This window comes from Mytilus galloprovincialis, chromosome 10 (genome assembly GCF_965363235.1).
Source record: "Mytilus galloprovincialis chromosome 10, xbMytGall1.hap1.1, whole genome shotgun sequence".
NCBI classification, from domain to species: domain Eukaryota; kingdom Metazoa; phylum Mollusca; class Bivalvia; order Mytilida; family Mytilidae; genus Mytilus; species Mytilus galloprovincialis.
The window spans coordinates 46830137-46852655 of NC_134847.1; the positions used below are offsets into that span (position 1 = coordinate 46830137).

At 31.5% G+C, this 22519-nt stretch overlaps 2 protein-coding genes across 2 annotated transcripts; one reads left to right on the plus strand and one right to left on the minus strand.

Moving 5' to 3' along the window:
* Positions 1-10276: 10276 nt before the first annotated feature.
* On the minus strand, positions 10277-16229 carry LOC143047671 (transcription initiation factor TFIID subunit 13-like). Its single transcript, XM_076220856.1, has 4 exons — positions 16137-16229; positions 12882-12948; positions 11967-12064; positions 10277-10837 (listed from the first exon to the last, which is right to left on the minus strand). The coding sequence occupies exons 1-4, from the start codon at positions 16164-16166 to the stop codon at positions 10661-10663; spliced, it is 372 nt and encodes a 123-aa protein (XP_076076971.1). The 5' UTR covers positions 16167-16229; the 3' UTR covers positions 10277-10660.
* A 188-nt stretch (positions 16230-16417) lies between these two features.
* LOC143047672 (cytochrome c oxidase copper chaperone-like) lies at positions 16418-21558 on the plus strand. Its single transcript, XM_076220857.1, has 3 exons — positions 16418-16587; positions 20170-20269; positions 21358-21558. The coding sequence occupies exons 1-2, from the start codon at positions 16502-16504 to the stop codon at positions 20252-20254; spliced, it is 171 nt and encodes a 56-aa protein (XP_076076972.1). The 5' UTR covers positions 16418-16501; the 3' UTR covers positions 20255-20269; positions 21358-21558.
* Positions 21559-22519: the final 961 nt, after the last annotated feature.

A 22519-nucleotide genomic window follows, 5' to 3' on the forward strand; every position in this document is an offset into this window, starting at 1 on the left:
AGTTTTCAAGTTGGTCCAAATCAGGATTCCATATCAAGTATTGTGCAATAGCAAGAAATTTTCAATTGCACAGTATTGCACAATAGCAAGAAATATCTAATTGCACAATATTGTGCAATAGCAATTAATTTTCAATTGGAGTATCTTTCTTTGTATAGAATAGACGTTGATAATATATGTTGGAAATTTACCAGACATGACTATGATGTCATTTTCTATTTTTATTTGCCAATAACTTTATGTAAATAACTTCATTGGAAATTTGCCAATATAAAATGTTGCTGATGAAGCTTTTTTTCCTTATCTTATCTAAAATGTTTTAGATAATGTATGTTGGACATTTGCCAGACATGACTATGATGTCATTTTCTATTCTTATTTGTCAATAACTTTATGTAAATAACTTCATTGGAAATTTGCCAATATAAAATGTTGCTGATGAAGTTTTTTTTATTGTTTTATACAATAAACAATGTATATTCACTTTTACTACCAACCAATCCTTACCATTCAGTGATAACAAGCACTTTATTTTACATTTTAATATTTTATGATGTATTTAAAAGAGTAGTTATTGTTGCAAACTCCATTAGAAATTTGAATTGATATCAGTTTTGGAAAAAGGGAAACAGGGATGTGAAAAAAAGGGGGGGGGGTAAATTTTTCTCATTTCAGATTTCATAAATAAAAAGAAAATTTCTTCAAACATTTTTTTGAGAGGATTAATATTCAACAGCATAGTGAATTGCTCAAAGGCAAAAAAACACTTTTAAGTTCATTAGACCACATTCATTCTGTGTCAGAAACCTATGCTGTGTCAACTATTTAATTTTAGATTTAAAAAGTTTGAAGAAGAAATCTTTAATTGATTTGTAAAATCTTGACATTTGTTTTGTTTAAAAAAAAAACCATGTAATGTCAAAAATTTGATCACAATCCAAATTCAGAGCTGTATCACGCTTGAATGTTTTGTCCATACTTGCCCCAACTGTTCAGGGTTCGACCTCTGCGGTCGTATAAAGCTGCGCCCTGCAGAGCACCTGGTTTTTATATGCTAAATCTAACAATGTATTTAGATTTTTGATTTTTGGGCTCTATTATCAAATTGGTCAACATTGTGGTCAAAACGGTCCAAAATTAAACTTGGTTTGATTTTGTTGGAAATCACGCACAGAAGAGAACGTTAACGTAACGCGGCATTCATTATTGTATATCCAACGTCGTTTACTTATGACGTTATCTTGTACTTCAGTCATCAATACAAATTCATACAGTTTAGACGTCTTTGTTATATTACATGCAGTTTTAGTAAATCCACTTTACGATATTGGTACCGTGACCAGAAGAAGATGACTTCAAAGCTGAAATCTATACGAGCGGGACACAGAAGCGCAGTTTCTAGGATTTTAAGGAGATTTGAGGAGAGAAGTGAAACAGAAGAAAAACCGGAAGAGGACAAGTTGGAAAAAATTTTGGATACATTAAAGGAAAAGCAAGATATTCTGAAGGATTTGGATAAGAACATTTTAGATAGTGTACAAGAGGAGGATATAGAGCAAGAGATACTTGACACATATGAGTATAAATTTAATTTAGAGACGAAAATACGCAAAATTCGTAAATTTATTCAAGCTCAAACATTTAAATGCAGCCGCTAGAAGTTTTTCGCCGCACAATGAGACACTGCAACCCATTCACAATGTTGGCCCCGTATATAACATTAGAGATGACTCACAAAATACTGGCCTCAATTTCACGACTTTACATTCAAATTCAAGCGTCAATAGCAACAACTTTCATAAACTACCGAAATTGAATTTACCTACATTTGATGGAAACGTACTAGAATGGCAATCCTTTTGGGATTCTTTTGATTCAGCTATTCACAACAAGAACACTCTAACCGACGTTCAAAAGTTTAATTACCTAAAGTCTTTACTAGAGGGAGAAGCGTCATATACAATAGCCGGATTTGCTCTTACGCACACAAACTACAACAAAGCTATTGAACTCATACATGAAAGATTCGGACAAAAACATAAGATCATTCAATCGTACATGCAAGCACTACTAGACATACCCGCACCAAAGAATACGCTTACGCACCTTAGAAGCTACTACGACAGGACAGAAACATACATACGTGGCCTTGAATCTCTCGGACAAGTTCAAGACTCATACGGGTCGTTATTAGTACCAGTCATACTCAACAAAATGCCCAGTGAAATACGCAAAAACTTAACACGTGAGCACGGTTCAACAGATTGGTATCTTAGTGATCTTAGGAGATCTATTTTTAAGGAACTGGCAATTTTAGAGTCTGGTAACAGTACAGAATCATTTGAAAGTCCGAGCGCTACAGCTACCTTCTACACAAACACAAAATCTCGAGAAAACTGGCCAAAGACTAATTCACCACAGAAATCTTATCAAGTCAGCTGCGCATACTGCAAGGAATCACACTTTTCGTTAGAATGTACTAAATATACAGACCAGAATGACCGCATGAAAATTGTTAAAGAAGATAGATTGTGCTTTAATTGCTTAGGGCGACACCGCATAGTAGATTGCAAATCTAAATCAAACTGCAAGAAATGTGATAGACGTCACCACACAAGCCTATGCAACAATGATCATGATAAAGAAACTACAAGTACAAGTAGTACAAGTACAGTACAAAAACACAACGCGGAGGAATCTGATACTTCTGTTTTATATTCATCTTTAAATTGTGATCGCCCAAATGTTTTATTAAAGACCGCAATAGCACCACTAAGCTACAAAGAACAACCGATTGATGCAAAGATCCTTTTTGACGAAGGCGCCACACGGACATTTATTACAAGACATTTAGCAGACAAATTGGAGTTAAAACCCACAGGAAGTGAAGCAATTACGCTATCTAGATTTGGAGACGATAATGAAAACAACTCCATTGAACAGCTAAACACAGCAACAGTGAAGATACAAACAATCTATGGCAACGAAATACCAGTCGATGTTTTGATTGTACCTAAAATCGCCGCACCATTTAAGACTAATATTGAAACTGCAAAAATGTTGCCGTATTTGCAAAACTTAAGATTAGCACACGCCGTAACTGAGGATACATCATTTGAAATTGGACTGCTTGTTGGAGCTGACCAATACTGGAATATTGTCGAGGATGATATCATTAGGGGCGAGGGACCAACAGCAGTAAAGTCCAAACTAGGATACCTACTCTCAGGACCACTCAAAAGAACCAGTTCAATCAACGAAACACACCTTAGTACTACCAATTTAGGAGAAACGGAAGAGACGCACACTAACGAGGATACAACAGAGAGGAATACTATTAACATTGAACATATTCCTACATTTGTGGACACTTCAAGGACAAAACAAAGAACTACTGGTCCGTTGAAATTAACTGAAACAGACAAATCAGCTTTAATATGGACAAGAGACACTAACAAAAACAAATGCTTTTACAATGATTTACAAAGAATAGGAAAATCAAAATCTCAGTTCAAACAGCTTAACTTATATCAGGAATTGGATTACAGGGAGAAACTTACAAGAAAAAAGAACGTGAAATAAATGTGACACCGTACTATAACAAACTGTGGTAAAAGTTTAATTTTTATGATGGACTTTAAAGTTAATTTCATATTTATTATTTTAACAAAGAGACTTTAATTATTTTACAAGTTATAAATTTTCACTTTTCGTGGGCCGGAGAATGTTGGAAATCACGCACAGAAGAGAACGTTAACGTAACGCGGCATTCATTATTGTATATCCAACGTCGTTTACTTATGACGTTATCTTGTACTTCAGTCATCAATACAAATTCATACAGTTTAGACGTCTTTGTTATATTACATGCAGTTTTAGTAAATCCACTTTACGATAGATTTCAACAAAAATTGTATAAATGGGGTTTTTGATATACTGAATCTAACTGTATTAAATTTTAAGAATTTGGGCCTTGTTTTTAAATTGGTCCACATTGAGGTCCAAAGATCCAAAATAAAACTTTGTTTGATTTCATAAAAAAATTGAATAATTGGGGTGATTTAATATGCTGAATCATGTATTTAGATTTATTTTTTTGGACCCTGTTATCAAATTTGTACACATTGAGGTCAAAAGGGTCCAAAATTAAACTTTGTTCGATTTTATCAATAATTGAATTCTTGGGGTTCTTTGATATGCTGAATCTAACCATGTATTTAGATGTTAGATATTGAACCATAATAGGTAAATGTCCAATTTAAAATTTTAGTTCTTAGACCACATTCATTCTGTGTTAGAATACTATGTTGTCAAATATTTAATCGCAATCCAAATTCAGAGCTGTATATAGCTTGAATGTTGTGTCCATACTTGCCCCAACTGTTCAGGGTTTGACCTCTGTGGTCGTATAAAGCTGTGCCATGCGGAGCATGTTTTCAATAGTTATGCCAATTGGAAACATTGATTATATGGAAAAGTGCAATGCTAGCCTTCTCATGTGTTCAGTTCTTGTCAGATTTTTGAATTTTAATTCTCAATTTTTTTTATTGGGGGGGGGGGGGGGGGGGGCAATTCGCAATAGCATAATGTACTGCACGAAAGTAAAAAAAATAATATAAATTCTAATCATATAACCAATTCTAAAAATTCTTCCACTACAGTTATTCTGTGTCAAATATTTAATTACCATAAAATCCAAATTCATACCTGTATCAAGCGCTATAATATTGTGTTCATTTTTGCCCCAACTGTTCAGGGTTGCACCTATGCAGTTGTATCTGGCTGCGCTCAGAAGGATTGTAAGATGAATATGTCTGCCTGGTGGGTATCATTTGACCAAGACCTCATTTTCATGGTATATCGGTTGATGTTTAGTTTTCTTGGTTAAGTCTGTTTATTAGAAACTATAAGCAATAGGTCAACTATATTGAGTATTGAATGATTGTAAGATGAACATGTATTTCTCCTTTGGTATTTAAGGAATTTCAACTTAAAATCAATGGTTAGTAAAAAAAGCAAGACAGTTCATTGTGTGCACTCTTGTTAATTATGTGTTCTGAAATATTGTTATTGGTATGAAGTTGGCGGCGTCGTCGTCGTCATCGTCTGAAGACTATAACTATAACTTTAGTTTAAGTAGATAGAAATATATGAAATTAAAACACAAGGTTTATGACCACAAAAGGAAGGTTGGGATTGATTTTGGGAGTTTTGGTCGCAACAGTTTAGGAATTAGGGGCCAAAAAAAGGCCCAAATCAGCATTTTTTTCTTGGTTTTCGCACAATAACTTTAGTTTAAGTGAATAGAAATCTATGAAATTTAAACACAAGGTTTATGAACACAAAAGGAAGGTTGGGATTGATTTTGGGAGTTTTGGTCTCAACAGTTAAGAAATTAGGGGCCAAAAAGGGGCCCAAATAAGCATTTTTCTTGGTTTTCGCACCATAACTTTAGTATAAGTAAACAGAAATCTATGAAATTTAAACACAAGGTTTATGACCATATAAAAGGAAGGTTGGGTTTGATTTTGGGAGTTTTGGTCCCAACAGTTTAGGAATAAGGGGCCCAAAGGGTCCAAAATTGAACTTTGTGTGATTTCATAAAAAATTGAATAATTGGGGTTCTTTGATATGCCAAATCTAACGATGTATGTATATTCTTAATTTTTGGTCCCGTTTTCAAATTGGTCTACATTAAGGTCCAAAGGGTCCAAAATTAAACTTAGTTTGATTTTAACAAAAATTGAATCTTTTGGGTTCTTCGATATGCTGAATTTAAAAATGTACTTAGATTTTTAATTATTGGCCTAGTTTTCAAGTTGGTCCAAATGGGGGTCCAAAATTAAACTTTGTTTGATTTCATCAAAAATTGAATAAATGGGTTCTTTGATATGCCAAATCTAACTGTGTATGTAGATTCTTAATTTTTGGTCCCGTTTTCAAATTGGTCTACATTAAGGTCCAAAGGGTCCAAAATTAAACTAAGTTTGATTTTAACACAAATTGAATCTTTTGGGTTCTTTGATATGCTGAATTTAAAAATGTACTTAGATTTTTGATTATTGGCCTAGTTTTCAAGTTGGTCCAAATGGGGGTCCAAAATTAAACTTTGTTTGATTTCATCAAAAATTGAATAAATGGGTTCTTTGATATGCCAAATCTAACTGTGTATGTAGATTCTTAATTTTTGGTCCAGTTTTCAAATTGGTCTACATTAAGGTCCAAAGGGTCCAAAATTAAACTAAGTTTGATTTTAACAAAAATTAAATTCTTGGGCTTATTTGATATGCTTTATCTAAACATGTACTTTGATTTTTGATTATGGGCCCAGTTTTCAAGTTGGTCCAAATCAGGAATCCATATCAAGTATTGTGCAATAGCAAGAAATTTTCAATTGCACAGTATTGCACAATAGCAAGAAATATCTAATTGCACAATATTGTGCAATAGCAATTAATTTTCAATTGGAGTTATCTTTCTTTGTATAGAATAGTAGTTGATAATATATGTTGGAAATTTGCCAGACATGACTATGATGTCATTTTCTATTTTTATTTGCCAATAACATTATGTAAATAACTTCATTGGAAATTTGCCAATATAAAATGTTGCTGATGAAGCTTTCTTTCCTTATCTTATCTAAAATGTTTTTAGATAATGTATGTTGGACATTTGCCAGACATGACTATGATGTCATTTTCTATTTTTATTTGCCAATAACTTTATGTAAATAACTTCATTGGAAATTTGCCAATATTAAATGTTGCTGATGAAGTTTTTTTTATTGTTTTATACAATAAACAATGTATATTCACTTTTACTACCAATCAATCTTTACCATTCAGTGATAACAAGCACTTTATTTTACATTTTAATATTTTATGATGTATTAAAAAGAGTAGTTATTGTTGCAAACTCCATTAGAAATTTGAATTGATATCAGTTTTGGAAAAAGGGAAACAGGGATGTGAAAAAAAATGGGGGGGGGGGGGGTTAAATTTTTCTCATTTCAAATTTCATAAATAAAAAGAAAATTTCTTCAAACATTTTTTTTAGAGGATTAATATTCAACAGCATAGTGAATTGCTCAAAGGCAAAAAAAAATTTTTAAGTTCATTAGACCACATTCATTCTGTGTCAGAAACCTATGCTGTGTCAACTATTTAATTTTAGATTTAAATAAGTTTGAAGAAGAAATCTTTAATTGATTTGTAAAATCTTGACATTTGTTTTGTGTAAAAAAAACCATGTAATGTCAAAAATTTGATCACAATCCAAATTCAGAGCTGTATCAAGCTTGAATGTTTTGTCTATACTTGCCCCAACTGTTCAGGGTTTGACCTCTGCGGTCGTATAAAGCTGCGCCCTGTGGAGCACCTGGTTTATATTTGGGCCTGGTTATCAAATTGGTCCACATTGAAGTCTAAAGGGTCCAAAATTGAACTTTATTTGATTTCATAAAAAATTGAATTCTTTGGGTTCTTTGATATGCTGAATCTAACCAAGTATTTAGATTTTGGATATTGGACCATAATGGGTAAATGTCCAATTTAAAATTTTTAAGTTTTTAAGTTTAAGTTCTTAGGTTTCTGACACAGAATGAATGTGGTCTATGTTGTGTCAACTATTTAATCACAATCCAAATTCAGAGCTGTATCAAGCTTGAATGTTGTGTCCATACTTGCCCCAACTGTACGTAAATTTGTGAAATATTCTTTAAGGCTAAATATGTTTCCATGAAGCTTCAGTCTTACAGGAATTAATTTTTCCTTTAATTAGGTATAGGACGATGTGGTATGAGTGCCTATGAGACAACTCTCCATCCAAATAAAAATACAAAAGTAAGCAATTATAGGTCAAGGTACAGCCTTCAACACTGAGCCTTGGATCACACTGAACAACAAGCTATAAAGGTCCATAAAAATTACAAGTGTAAAACCATTCAAACGGGAAAACCAACGGTCTAAGCTATATAAATAAACGAGAATATATACTTAGCCAAACCTTCTTTTTGATGTTTAGTTTTCCTTTGAATTCTTCAGACATGTTAGTAGTAAAAGTTTTAAAACTTCTCAATCTCATAATTAAATGAAATTAGAAAGTTAGCACCATACTATAATTATCCTTGTTAGTATAATTGGTTAGTACAACTGTCTCACGACAGGGGATCGGGGTTCAAGTCCTCGACAAGGATCACAGAAAAAATGGTGTTAACTAACTCTTTAAAATTTATTTATATGTGAACTGTTGTATTTAATTTTGGATCTGTTAATTGAAAAATATAGGTTTTAGTGCTAAAAATTAACTTTTTATCATTGTCATGATTTTATTTTTATTTTAGCAGTTTTTGTTTTTTTATTTTTTTTGGAAGGGGGATTGCTATCAAAATATTTAACAACAAGTAAGAATACTTGTTTAAATGGGAAATAACTCATCTTTATTATATTATAGTGCATACCAATTTCAGTGTTTTACATGTAGTTTTTTTCAACATCATTGAAGAAACAACTGACGAAAGAGCCTTTTTTAAACTTTAAATAATTGCAATGAAATCAATGTTCATTTTGAATAATGCTCAGTAAAATGTGCATATTCTCCTAACATAATTGCAAAATTGGTAGATTTTTATTAAAATTATTTTTAATCAGAATGAATTATTTAAAATTATTATGTAATAAATGATATATACAGTGGATAACTTAATGATTAATTTATTCTAAGAGCGGAGCATCTGGTTACTCTTGGAATTACAGATACTCATTGTTTGGGTGAACAACATGTTCAGATGAAACAACACCAACAAACATGTACAACATATATTAAAATTCCATACACCAAATGTAGTTGACATACTGCTTAAAGTATCTGAGAAACAGGTGTGAACAGAAAACTTTACTTTGACCAATGAACCATGAAAATTAGGTCATGGTCAGATGAAACCCATTTGACAGACATGTTTGTGTTCAGTCATTCTATATACCAGATAAAGTTGACCTACTGCTTACAGTATCTGAGAAACAGGTGTAAGCAAAAAAACTTTACAATGACCAATGAACCATTAAAAAGAGATTGTGGTCAGATGAGCCCTATCTGACATATATATCCATGATACAATCATTTGATATATAAAATATAGTTAGTATACTGCTTATGGTATGACAAATGGATGACAGCAGAAAAACTTTACAATGACCAATGAACTATGAACAAGAGATCATGGTCAGATGAGCCCTATCTGACATACATGTATATGTTACAATCATTTGATACATTAAATATAGTTAGCCAACTGCTAATGGTAATTAAGAAACAGACACTATCAAGAAAACTTAACCGTGACCAATAAATCATAATAAAGAGGTTAAGGTCATATAAACCCTGCAAGACAGACTGTGCACCTGACAAATATTTTATAAAGATGTCCAATTAACCTACTACATAAAGTATCTGAGTAAGAGCAAATAATGATACTTAACCTTAATCACTGATCCATGAAATGAGGTATAGGTCAGTAGAACCTGACTGGTAGACATATAGACCTTAAAAGGATCCGATACACCAAATAAAGTTATCCTATTTCTGATACTGTTAATTCAGAAATAATTGCTAGGTTTTTATTATTGTGAATATGGCTACTGGTTGAGAATCCATTGATAACAACCCTGCATTCTGAAATTTGAAGTGCATATTTTCCTTAAATCCTGATAATTAATCATGCATTTTTGTCAATTCTTAAATAATTGTAATAATAAATGCACACAAAAATATCTTCATTTAGAGCAGAAAGTGAGAATCACATTACAAAAAATTATGGTAGTTTTAAAAGCAGTTGCTAAAATGATATGAAATGGAAACTTTGCAATGTAAGGCATATGTATATAAGATCTGAATTGTGCAGTTCTAATACCATTTGGATTATGAAGCTTTATACCAATAATTGATGCAGTCACTGGATAACATCTGTATGTCTCAAATTCAGCCTCTTTCGTTGTAGGGGAGATAATAAAAGAGAACATTTTAGGAACTTAAACTGAAAGAAATGAGCTGTTCTAAGTATTTAAACTGAAATATGAATGTTAATACCTATCCAGCAATCAAAATACATGTAATGGAAAAGAAAGGATATGCATGACAAAACATTACAAAAGTTTGACAACCACAGGGCACAACAAGATACATATGTTGATAACTTAGCAGGAAATGGGGCATACATCTCAAGCAGAGGGAACATAACACCCTCGTCAATATCTAAAGATTAAAATAAAATACAAATAAATCACAAATTAAATAACTCATTTAATTAAATATCCTTTCACATATTTTATAATATGTCATACACATTACATTTCACTACATAAAATTGAAATGTATTGGTGTAAAACAGTTTAAAAAAGTCAGATAGAAAAAATGGAAAATACGTTTTGTAATTATATGCCATTTGGTGGTGTAAAAATTTTCCATCAGGTTTAGCAAGAATTTTTTGTTGAAGAAATATACATATTCTAAAGCATATGGGACATTGTTATCTACTGCAAACAATGTATCTAAATGATGTGATATTGTGATCAATAAATATCATATTCATATTTTTAAATGTGACATCACAACTACATGTATCAATAAAACATGATGATTAAAACAACAAATTGCTATGTACTGATCATTTTGTTGTTGCGTATTTGATTTCATCAAAAGCTTTTCTAGCTTTTCTTAGTTCTTCATTCATTGTCAAAAGTTCCTTCACTCTTGAATACTTTTTAGGATCTTTCCTGATCAGGAAAATAATGTCTTCTACACTTATTCTGCCAGTTCTTCCTACTTCCATTGCTTTCTTTGTCTACAAATAAAAAGGTGAATAAACTTATGATTTAAAGATATTCTATCAACATCTTCTGTAAAATATGAACATAGAATATTTGGTGTATATGATGTGTCATTAAACAACAACCCAACAACACAAATGACAAAGGTCAACAAATAGTTTTTAACAAAAGACAGGTATTTGTACAATATGTAAAGCTACAGAAATGCCACTAATGTACACTCTAGCAAGCAATCACCTACAATTTCTTATCATAAAAGGGATTTCAAATTTATTAAATTTTATATATAGTGGTTATACATGGATAGCTAGCTATGAATAGAATATACATGTGTATATATCTTGTGGGATTTTATAACACCTGTTGAATGTAATTGAAATATCATCAGTGGTTCATTCTTGGTAAAAATTTAGATTACCAGCAGATCAGATTAAGCTATACTTAATACCATAGATTGATCTATTTTCCTGAGTACCAACTTGCTTGGATTATGGAAAACTTACATGTTCTTGGATATTTAATTTTGTGGTTTTGACGAAATTTGCATACAAGCCATTATGAAATTTGTCATTCGGTGAAGATTTAATTTTGTGGTTCACCTTTACCCATGAAATCGACAAAAATTGATATCAAACAAATAATAATGAATCCACAGTATGGTATATTTAGTAATAATTGTGTGTATATACATGTTAACATATAAATAGATTGTCATGTCTCACAGGGGATGTTTAGCCTGTGGATTAGTAAGTTACTTTTGTTGGTAACTTTTTGTTTTATCATTTTAATCTTTACATTGCATTTGTTCCTTTAAAAATGGTCTGTACTTTTATCACCGACTCCCCATAAACTAATGACTCTTTATTAATGAAACTTCCAGAAAATCTTTTAAAGCCTACAGTAGTATATGTACCTCTTATTCTATTTTTCATCTTAACATTGTTTGTTTCCTATAACAAGCAATGAACTCCATAATTTCCCTCTGCATATATTCATACAAACGAGATAACTGGGTGTAAGATAATAATGTATGACCTCTTTCATTTTTGTTCTGAAATTATGACCTTCTTTATTCTAATTTTATACATAAATATGTTGTATTGTGTTTATTGTTGAAAAACAAATCATTATAAAAACACATACCATTTCAGTTAAAAATTCTATGACCAGATCTTCTAATATATCCACAGATTCTGTATAGGGATTTCTGTCATCTCCAAAACCATACATCATGCAACGTACTAAAATGTTAATATTCAAAACTGATGGTCATACATGTGTAAAAATAATGTATTGCTGAATGATAAATAAATTATTTTAAGTATAATCTCACCAATAGCATAAACAAGTGTTTTGCGATACATTGTTCCATTCTTATTACACATAGTATTATTTGATGTTTTCTTAATCTAATGATCATTAGTTGTACTTGGTTGTGTAGTTGAGTTGTTGGCTGTTAGTTTAAATATATTTATTTAACGGTAAAGTGGATTAGGAAACAAGTTACAATGTATTACAACATATATCAATCCACTTTGCGAGTGAAATGTTCTCTCTGACAGGAGTTGAACCAGGAACCTTTGTGTTAGTTGTCCAATGCATTAGCCACTACACCATGGCGCTCTCTAATTGTTGGCTGTCAGTATATTTGGATGATCAAGGTCCTGAATGATTATCATATGATTCTAAATATTATCAAATGGTTGACATATGTTGTACCTTTAAATGTTTGGTATATGTGATATTAGTTTCTTCAGATTACTTTGTTTCTACGATGTATATTAAAAGCCCCTTTTCAACTGATTTTTTTAAGTTGTTCTGAAGTTGTACTGTTGCACTGCTGTCCCAGGTTAGGGGAGGTTTGGCACCAGAAAACAAGTTTTACATTTGTCATTTCAGGGCCTTTTATAGCTTTCTTAGTTTTTCTCATTGTAATACAATGATCTGCAGTTGTATCATTCTACATGTACATCAAGTGGTTTCTTGTTGAAAGTTGTCTCATTGGCAATCATACCACATTTTCTTATTTTAATGTAGATCTATATAAATGTTACTAACATTCTTTAGAAAATATCTTCTTTCTTTTCTCCAGTGGTGTGTCATCTTCTGCATCTTCATCATCAAACTGAAAAATACATAAAAGAATAATAATCACATGTGCACTGGTGTGAAGTAATGAAATGTATCAAGGTCCACTGGTGTGAAGTAATGAAATGCATCAAGGTCCAGATTTATGTAATTGATAAATCTTCAAAAACTAGGAAAATGCTTTCAGATCGTTTTTATCAAGACTGCTGATGACTACTTTAAACTCTATTAGATAGTGGTTTACTGATATATGCTTAGTTTGGTTGTGGTTGATTGAGTATTTTTGTGGGGTTTTTTTAACTTTCGTACCTACTGCTGTTCCAGTGAGGTTGCGTGATCACAAATGTGTTCAGCCCAGCCTTGTTATTTATGTGCCTGTTCCAATGGACGTCATGGCAGTATGGCCGTCACATCCTGCATCGTTTGGTGGCATGGTAAATATCTGATTGGACAATTACGCCTCCCACTTTCCTTAAACCTTGGATCTATCTCTGCATTTTTTACAAAAGATCTGATTTAATCCCAAGAGAATGTGTGCATAACTACACGATTAACAGTTTATTTTGAAGACACATTACATTCTGTTCTTAATTTTACTGATTGCAGCACTAGAAAGTATGCATTACAAGCTTGTTCTATAGTGCTTGATATTTGTCGATACTCTATAGTCCCATACGTTGTTATCGTTAATGATATTACTATATATTAGTATGTATAACTTTTCATTCTATCACATCAAAAAATATCATTGTATAATTATTATGCAGTAATTTGCAATAGGTCTTTATCAGTGTTGGAACGGAACTGTATGTTTTTTTAATATTTTGGTCATTTGGCAGACTGTCAAGCAGGGCTCCGACATTCGCAAAATAACAAGTTACTTCATGTACTTGATGAAAACTTTGGTGAACTCCTAATGTTACTAACGTAACGGTACCCAAATTGCAACGAGTACCTAAATTGCACCTAATTGAAAAACTTTTAGGTGTAAGAATTGACTCTAATCTGTCCTGGACAGGCCATATTAATTACTTATGTTCATCTATATCATCTAGACTTTATTTACTCTCTAAAATCAAGAAATTTCTAAATATTGATCTAAGAAAACTATTTTATAATGGTTATATTCTCCCACTGATAGATTATTGTTGTATTATTTGGAGTGGTTGTGCTAAAAATGAGCTAGTCAGAATAATAAAATTGCAGAAAAGGGCTGCAAGACTTATTTTAGATTCTGATCCACTTTCATCATCAGCTCCACTGTTTAAACAGCTTGGATGGATGACAGTAGAGAACAGAATCTCATACCACAAATCTGTTTTGATACAGAAATGCCGAATGAAGGCCCTGTATATCTCACTGAAAAATTTAAAGATATGCCAGAAATAAACCAATATTGTTTGAGAAATGCCTCTTGCAAAAATTTACAAGTTCCAAAAGCCAAAACAGAGCTGTATAAGAAATCTTTTATATATTCAGGATCTATTTTATGGAATAACTTACCAATATCCCTGAAAAAATCAACCTCAAGTACAAGCTCATTCAAAAAAGATTTAAAAGATTACTTGTTGGAACATTAAGAAGCTGTGCGATTTTATATGCATAATTATTTTCTCACACTTACTCAAACTTATGATATTGTTGATGGCAATACTATATATGCCATATATGAATTTGTAACTTTTACCTGTTTTGAAAATTGTATATTTCATAACAATTTTTTATTGCATTATTCATGTCTGTGTGTTTGTTTGATATTTTGTAATTGTTTGTTATATGTCATTGTATTTCATGAGGGCCTCAGAGAAGATTAGCTTTATAGCTAACTGTGTAACCCTCTTTAAATAAAGAATTATTATTATTATATTATTATATTATTATTATTATTTAGCAAAAATAGCAGCGGAAATCTTACAAGATTTCCTAGAGACTAAACAATTTGTATTTTTATGATTTGATACTATGCACATCTTTCAATATAGGTAAAAATATTTAGATATGCACAAAACGTTCACAGTATTTATCAACAGATGAAGTGTTTACTGAAAAAGCAAAATGTACTGAAAAGTCACCAAGCAACATCATCAAAACGTCATCTTTTTAAAATGGGCAAATACAATATGTTACAAGCATCTTTTTCTAAAAAAATGAAGAGTAAGCATGGACTTATATCCAATTGTTCAAAATATTTGAAAAAATTAAACAAAAGCTCTGTTATTAGACTTTAGAAGATGCAAATTTAAGCATGGATGCAATTTGGGTACTCTTCATTTCAGAATCATTGATGGTTTGGAGGTCAGTTTAAACCAATTTTTCTATGATTTCATATGGATTCAAAATTAAATTGGTGAAACCATAGAATAAATAATGATACATCTACAAAATAAACATAAAATGAAAACTTTTGTCTGAAGTATAAATAAACGAAGGTTAAAAAACTCAAAATAGGTGCCATTTGGGTACCCTGATGTTATATAACGTTTCTGCTTCAAGTTTTGGTTATCAAAACATTCCATATGTATATGTTCCGGACCATATGAGTATAATACTCGTTTGGTTATTAACGGGCCGGACCATATAGGTATTTTTTTTAAAAATTACATTAGATAATTAATTACATGACAATTTATTATTTTTAATTTCCAGTGACTTCTTATGTAACAGTTCATTGCGAAATTTTTGGAAATTAATTTTTTTAAGTCGACATATTGCCATTCACTCGTAATAAAAAATCGGTAATGACCATCGGTATAAAATGTGTTTATTATAGTTTTGACAAATAAGTAAAATTAAAAATGTGAAACTTCTAATTTTTTATTTAGCTAATCTTTTCATTATAATATAATAATAAAATTACCTATATGATAGCGTCTTTTTATTGAACGATCATACCATATGAAGCGTTCAGAAGTATTAAAAGTGAACTGTTACAAAGTGTCAATTACCCCGACAATAGGCATATGGTCCAAATACTCATATGGTCCGGAACATATATATGAAACAAAACAATAATAAAAACGACACATGCATCCAAACGTTTTCATTTTTTGAGTCTCCCAAATGACCAAAATATTAGAAAACCGTACAGTTCCGTTCCCACACTGTGTTTATTGTATGTCTCTGCTCTTGAACTGTCAGTTTGATAAATTAAATTAATAGTGACTATTGTATAAAATGTATTAGTTTTACTTTATTTATATTTAAATTGGATAATAAAAACAACACCTGATCTTTTTCACTTTCAGCAGCTGCCATATTTCATCTTTTGGATACACTTGTTTCAACTATGTGGACGGATTCTGGTCGGAGCACAGGTACAATTGTGAATATGTGTGGTGACTGTTTTTTTAGTTTTCATGGGTTTAATAATCGTTTAATAAGGTCTTTTATTACAATGAATTGAATAAATATATTGTTTTATTTTAATTTTATAGTATATTTTTCAGACAAAACGAATATGGACCGTTGTTGTATCTTAACTATAATTTGGGGATTGGAGGATCTTTTGGTAAACATCCGGTTCTTACAAAACACGTTGGTTTGTTCTGAATTTATAACCTTGATTCAATTTTTAATAATTTTACATCATAATGCCGAAAGAAGAAGAGAAAAAGACAGAACAGAAATTAAAACCCTGTTGTGCTTGTCCAGAGACGAAAAAAGCTCGTGATGAATGGTGAGAGTTTCCAATATGATAATTTTATGTAACTTTATATTTTTTGGCATATCAAAAGAGGTGATAAAGAAACCAGAGAGACAGTCAAACTCTTAGATCCAAAATACACTGACAACGCCATGACTAAATTTGAAAAAGACAAACAGACAAATAATAGTCTTTAGTCTTTAGTAAGTGTCCCAAATGACACTGTAAACACTTGTGTACGTTTCCTCTTTTGTAGTTTCTTCACATATGTAATGTTCACTCATGTACTTAATTGAAATTGTGGCTGCTGCTTAAAAAATTTTGATATAGATTTATAGTGTTTTTTGCTGTATAGTGTTTTTGAATCTACCAGACTCCGTTAAATAATTTTCCAGATGGCACAATATCTCATTTCGATTGTCTCTATTAATGTCTTCTTCATCGATTCCTAATAAGGTGTCTAAATCCATGTGTATATTTCCTGTAATAAAGTAAATAGATGTTTTCATCCTCTCTGTAGCCTCCTCATAGTTAGAACAATGTAAGAGGTAGTGTTCTACAGTTTCTGGCTCTCCACAGGAACAGTTTTTGTCTGATGATGGTATAATTTTGGATTTATAATCATTTAGATCACAATAACCTGTTCTCAAACTAGTAGTAATTGAAAACGACCATTTGGATGGTAAATCTTTTGGTATTTTCTGACAGACATTTTGATGATAGTTGTAATAATTTCTGCCACGTTGACTTGATTCCCATTGGTTCTGCCATTTTCTTAAAACACTTTCTCTTGCTGCACGTTTTATATCCTGCCTGGTTACTTCTGATGGTTCTTCTATTTTTTCAGCTTCTTTAGCTCCTTTTTTATTACATTTGTAATATATATATACAAGACCTAACATAGAAAACTAAAAACCAAGCAACACGAACATCCACTGGGGTTGATCTCAGGTGCCCCGGAAGGGTAAGCAGATCCTGCTCTACATGTGGTACCCATCGTGTTGCTCATGTTATTACAAACCCTGTAAATAGTCACATTCATGAAAAGGGAAGGGGATTGTAGTTACGACGTAAGGAACATATCCGATTATATCATCTGTGAAACGGTTATTCCATGACACTTGACAGTCAACCAACTTAATTTGTGATGGCGTCCTTAAAATTTAAGCAGGAATGATTTCAACTTCACTATTATGAACTCTTGGTTAAATAGCTTCCTTGTGAGCAGCAACCCTCTATCAAGGAAATCATGATAGAAAATAGAAGCCCAGGAATATCATATCACTTTATATACTCGGTATGCAGGTGCTGCTGGAATATTACTACATAGCAATGGAAAGTTAACAATTGGAAAGCTGAAATCATCTCTTCTCGTAAAGTTTTGTTTTCAATCAACCAACATTGTCAATTTCTAGATGTAAGTCCAGATATGAGGTAGGCTTAACTGTATCTGTTTTTGTTTTATCCTTTATTATGTTTATACATTGTATCTAGTTCGATGGGATAGATGCGTTCAACATAGTCCCCAAAATTTTGAATTAATATTTAGTGAGAGATCATCATTTATATAGTGGAAAGTAAAGTTAAAGGATATTGCTAACTTTTTATCTTTCTTCCTAAGAAGTTCCTGTACAGTTGAGGTTAGCCAAAAATCATGAAATATAGATGTCCTTTGACGCATATTGTATTTGTAATAATGAATTTTCATTTTGGTGTTACTTTTGTTCACAACAATTGTTGAATTAACAATATCAAGTTCTTGTGGAAAACACACCAATTGCATTGTAAAAATCTATTTATGTGCGAAGTAGATATGAACTTTTCCAAATGATATTCCACTTTGTAAAATATCTTCATATTCATATGCTGATGCTGCTTAACAAAATGCACAAATCATATTAATTTTCGTTTTGATTTAAAATAGTTCATATGAATGTCACTCCAATATTAGACATACATCACTTACCTTAGAACTGTCATTAAGCTTTGATGTGTTGTACAAATTAAATTTATACTGATTCAAATATTTCACCAAATCCTGGGAAGTTAATATACAATTATGGCCCGTAGAAAAGGTGAATATCCAAAATTGTCAACACGAGAAGGTTATTTCATTGAGGGCAAAGCCCAAAGTGAAATAATTTTTAAGGGTTGACAATTTTGGATATTCATCGATTCGAGGAGCCACAATTGTTTTATTGTAACGAACTAACAGTGGAATTAAGGGCCTTTTGAATCATTGAAAAAGCACTTACTGTATTCTTTAGCAACAAACAGTGCAACACAGGTCAGTGACGTTTGAAAATACATTTGTGTCCTAGAATTTCTTGTATGTACAAAAATGGTAGAATCTTTTTGTAAAATATTGATGGCCCCGAAAAGGACCGTTTATAAGAGGTATCATCGGCACTAGATGCATGTCCAAAGCCTTATTCCCTCGTCTCTCGCTGGGCTTCCTGTAACGTGAACGCTGCCATTTTATTTATTTATGTCTGTGACATCATTTTCATGGGAGATAACTCGTGTACAAATCAAGAAACTCAAAAGGTTATTCGCCAGTGAATAATAGGGTTATTCACCGCGGGTGTAAATTTTTAGGGTTATTCGTCCTTCCTTGCAATTAAATGAAAATTAACTGAATTATTCAATGTCACGTGATAACGTATTACCCAATAGAATTGTTTGTTATATATGTAAGGTATAATAATATAAATTATCTCTTTTTATTTATACGACCCCAAAATTTTTTTTCGGGATTGTATAATGGTATGATGTCTTTGTGTGCATTGTCGTCGTCTGCGTCGTCCGAAGACACATTTGGTGTCCGGACAATAACTTTAGTTTAAGTTAATGGATCTCTATGAAAATTTAATAAGAAGGTTCAATATTACAAAAGGAAGGTTGGGATTGATTTTGGGGATGATGGTCCCAACTGTTTTGAAATTAGGGGCCCAAAAGGGGCACAAAACAAGTATTTATATACTTTCAGTATATTAACTTGTGTATAAGTATTTCAATTGCTCTGAAATTGTACCACAATGTTCAGTACCATAATTGGAAGGTTTGGATTCATTTTGAGGGTTATCGTGCCAACAGTTTAGGTATTAAGGGCCAAAAAGCTAGCATTTTTGTAGTTTCTGGACAATTACTTGTGTGTAAGTGTATGGATCTCTCTGAAATCGTACTTCAAGGTTCTATACTACAAAGGAAAGGCTGGATTTGAGTGTGGGGGTAATTGCTCCAAGGGAAGGGGGAGGGGGGTCAAAAAGTTTGGATGGTTCCAATTTTTTTTAAAGGGTTCCAAATTTTTAAAATGTTCAAGAAGAATCTTTAATTGCACAGTAATGTGCAATAGATTTGTAAGATCTTGACATTTATTTTAAGTCAGAAACCTATACTATGTCAAAAATTTTGATCAACCTCTGCAGTCGTATCAGACCGCTCAGTGAAGCATTTTATTCAAAGATTTAATAGGAAACAGACATATTATTTTTTTTTTGGCCTGATGTTGTTTAATTAATGCAACATGCCCCCATAAGAAGCATATAAAATGTCTTGTTTGTTTGTGTTGTAGAAAACAATGTAAAGGTATTATTCATTTTCTTATGTTTTCAGCGTCATTGAAAAAGGAGAAGAAAACTGTAAATCTTTAATAGAAGCTCACAAGGAATGTATGAGAAAACTGGGATTTAAAATTTGACACTTATTGTATACTGTAAGTTTAGCCAAGAACAAAATAACATACAACTTTTTTTACAAAATTAATTACCATGTTTGTCTATTATTGTATATATACCGGTATGCAGTGTTTAAGTTCATTGAAAATATGATACCAATGTGTCAGATAGAAATTGACCTTATGCATGTGTACTTAAATATGTACATGTATTAGACTCTTGATTTTGGAACATTCATATACGAACTACAGAACTACAATGAAATAAAAGATGAAGTTTGATAGTTTGATCCGTTTAGTAGCATTTGATTAACAATTCAACAATAAACTTTCTGTTGAAATTTTTTTCAAAACCCAAATAGGTTAACAGATGTATTGAGGTTAATTTGCATTTGTATCCAACGCAACGCATATATTTAATGCGTAAGGGACAGAGAGAAAAAACAAATAACATTTAACATGTCTCCATGACAAATTAAAGCATACTTTGTTGGATTGAAATACAAAATTATTAAGACATACTTTTAAATAAAGCAAGATGAAATCAAAAAATGTGTATGCCTATTGGTTGTTTCTTTGATTGATTGTTGCTTCCTTAAGGTCTAGTGGCAAATATTTCATATATACTAATTGAATACTTTGACTGCATTTTTCATGACTGTAACTTCTGTAATTCATTGTTAATTTATTATTTGGTGTTCTCTTCATGTATGCTACATGTAGTTACAACATATAAATACGCTCTAGTTCATAGAGTTACAAATCTTAAAAATTACAAATTATTGCCAATGAGACAAATATCCATCAAAGTTGCAATAAAGTGGATGTAAGCTATTATAGGCAACAGTGTGGCCTTCAACAATGAGAAGAAAACATAGGATATAGTGAGCTATAAAAGGCCCGACATAAAAAATATTAAACAATTTAATTGAGAAAACTAGCAGCCAAATTTAAAACACAAAAAACAAAAATGATAGACATGAACAAACAACATCCACTGAACTGCAGGCTTATGACTTAAGACAGGCATTTTAAGAATGTGGCAGAGTTAAACATGTTGTTAAATAGTATGTAATTTTTAAATGAAATATCTGTTTTAATAAATAACTATACTTTTATATTTTCAGACACAATATATATGCAACATGTGATTTGGAAGCCTTTGTAAATCCTGGAGTGAAAAAGATGAGTGTATGCATGAACCTTTTATTAGCAAAATCGTGAACATATTGTACAAATGTACATAGATCGTGAACATATTGTACAAATGTACATAGATTTAATTGTTATTTATAAAGATCTTTTTTCAGAAAAGAAAATGAGGTTTTGTTTTTTGTCATATATAACTTTTAGATAAAAAAAAAAAAGATACACTTCACTAGAATCATCAAATATGAAAGATTGAAAAAAAAATGGTGACACGAATAAACATTAATTAGATATAGGAAGATGTGGTGTGAGTGCCAATGAGACAACTCTCCATCCAAATAACAATTTATAAAAGTAATTAATAAAGTAATTAATGTCTATAAAACCAACCAAATTACTGAAAAATATAAAAGTACAAATACATTTGTGTACAACACAAAAACTAAGAAGTATCTCAAACTCTTTAAAATATATATACAAATGAGTGACCTGATTTGCTCTGGAAGTTACCTGTAAGCTGCTCTACTAGTAACACCAAAAGTCCAAAGATTACAGCCAAGCCACCATGTATGTAGTATGTACATATGTATTTTCTGTATCTCACAGCACTCTGAGTTATGGTGTGAAGGAGGAAGATTTTGATTCAGCGTAATCTAATCAGATGGCAATAAGAATACTAGAAATCCAGACTTTGGAAATGATGTAGTTCTTAAATTCAGTCACAAACTCAGGTTGTAGCAGGTGTGTTCTAGTTTATTTATGAAATTTCAGGAAATCCTGCATACAAAAATTCCGTCAAAATTTAAAAGGCAAGTTTTTAAATTTTGTGAAACCCATCCTGTTGCAATTTCACAATTATTAAAAAAAACATCCTATAAATTTCATGTACACCAAAATAGAAAAAAGATGATGATACATCAACCTAAGACAATTATGGATGGTTCGCATGTATGATGTAATAAAGATATAATACTAGATCATACTTACTCATGTTACTGGTTGGCAAATGCAATACTAGGTGTTCCTTAATAGTTGGTATAAGTTATATGAAAATAAGGAGATATGTGGTATAATTGCTAATGAGACAACTATCCACCAAAATTCAAATAGAGTGGATGCATGGTTGAGATGCAGAATTGT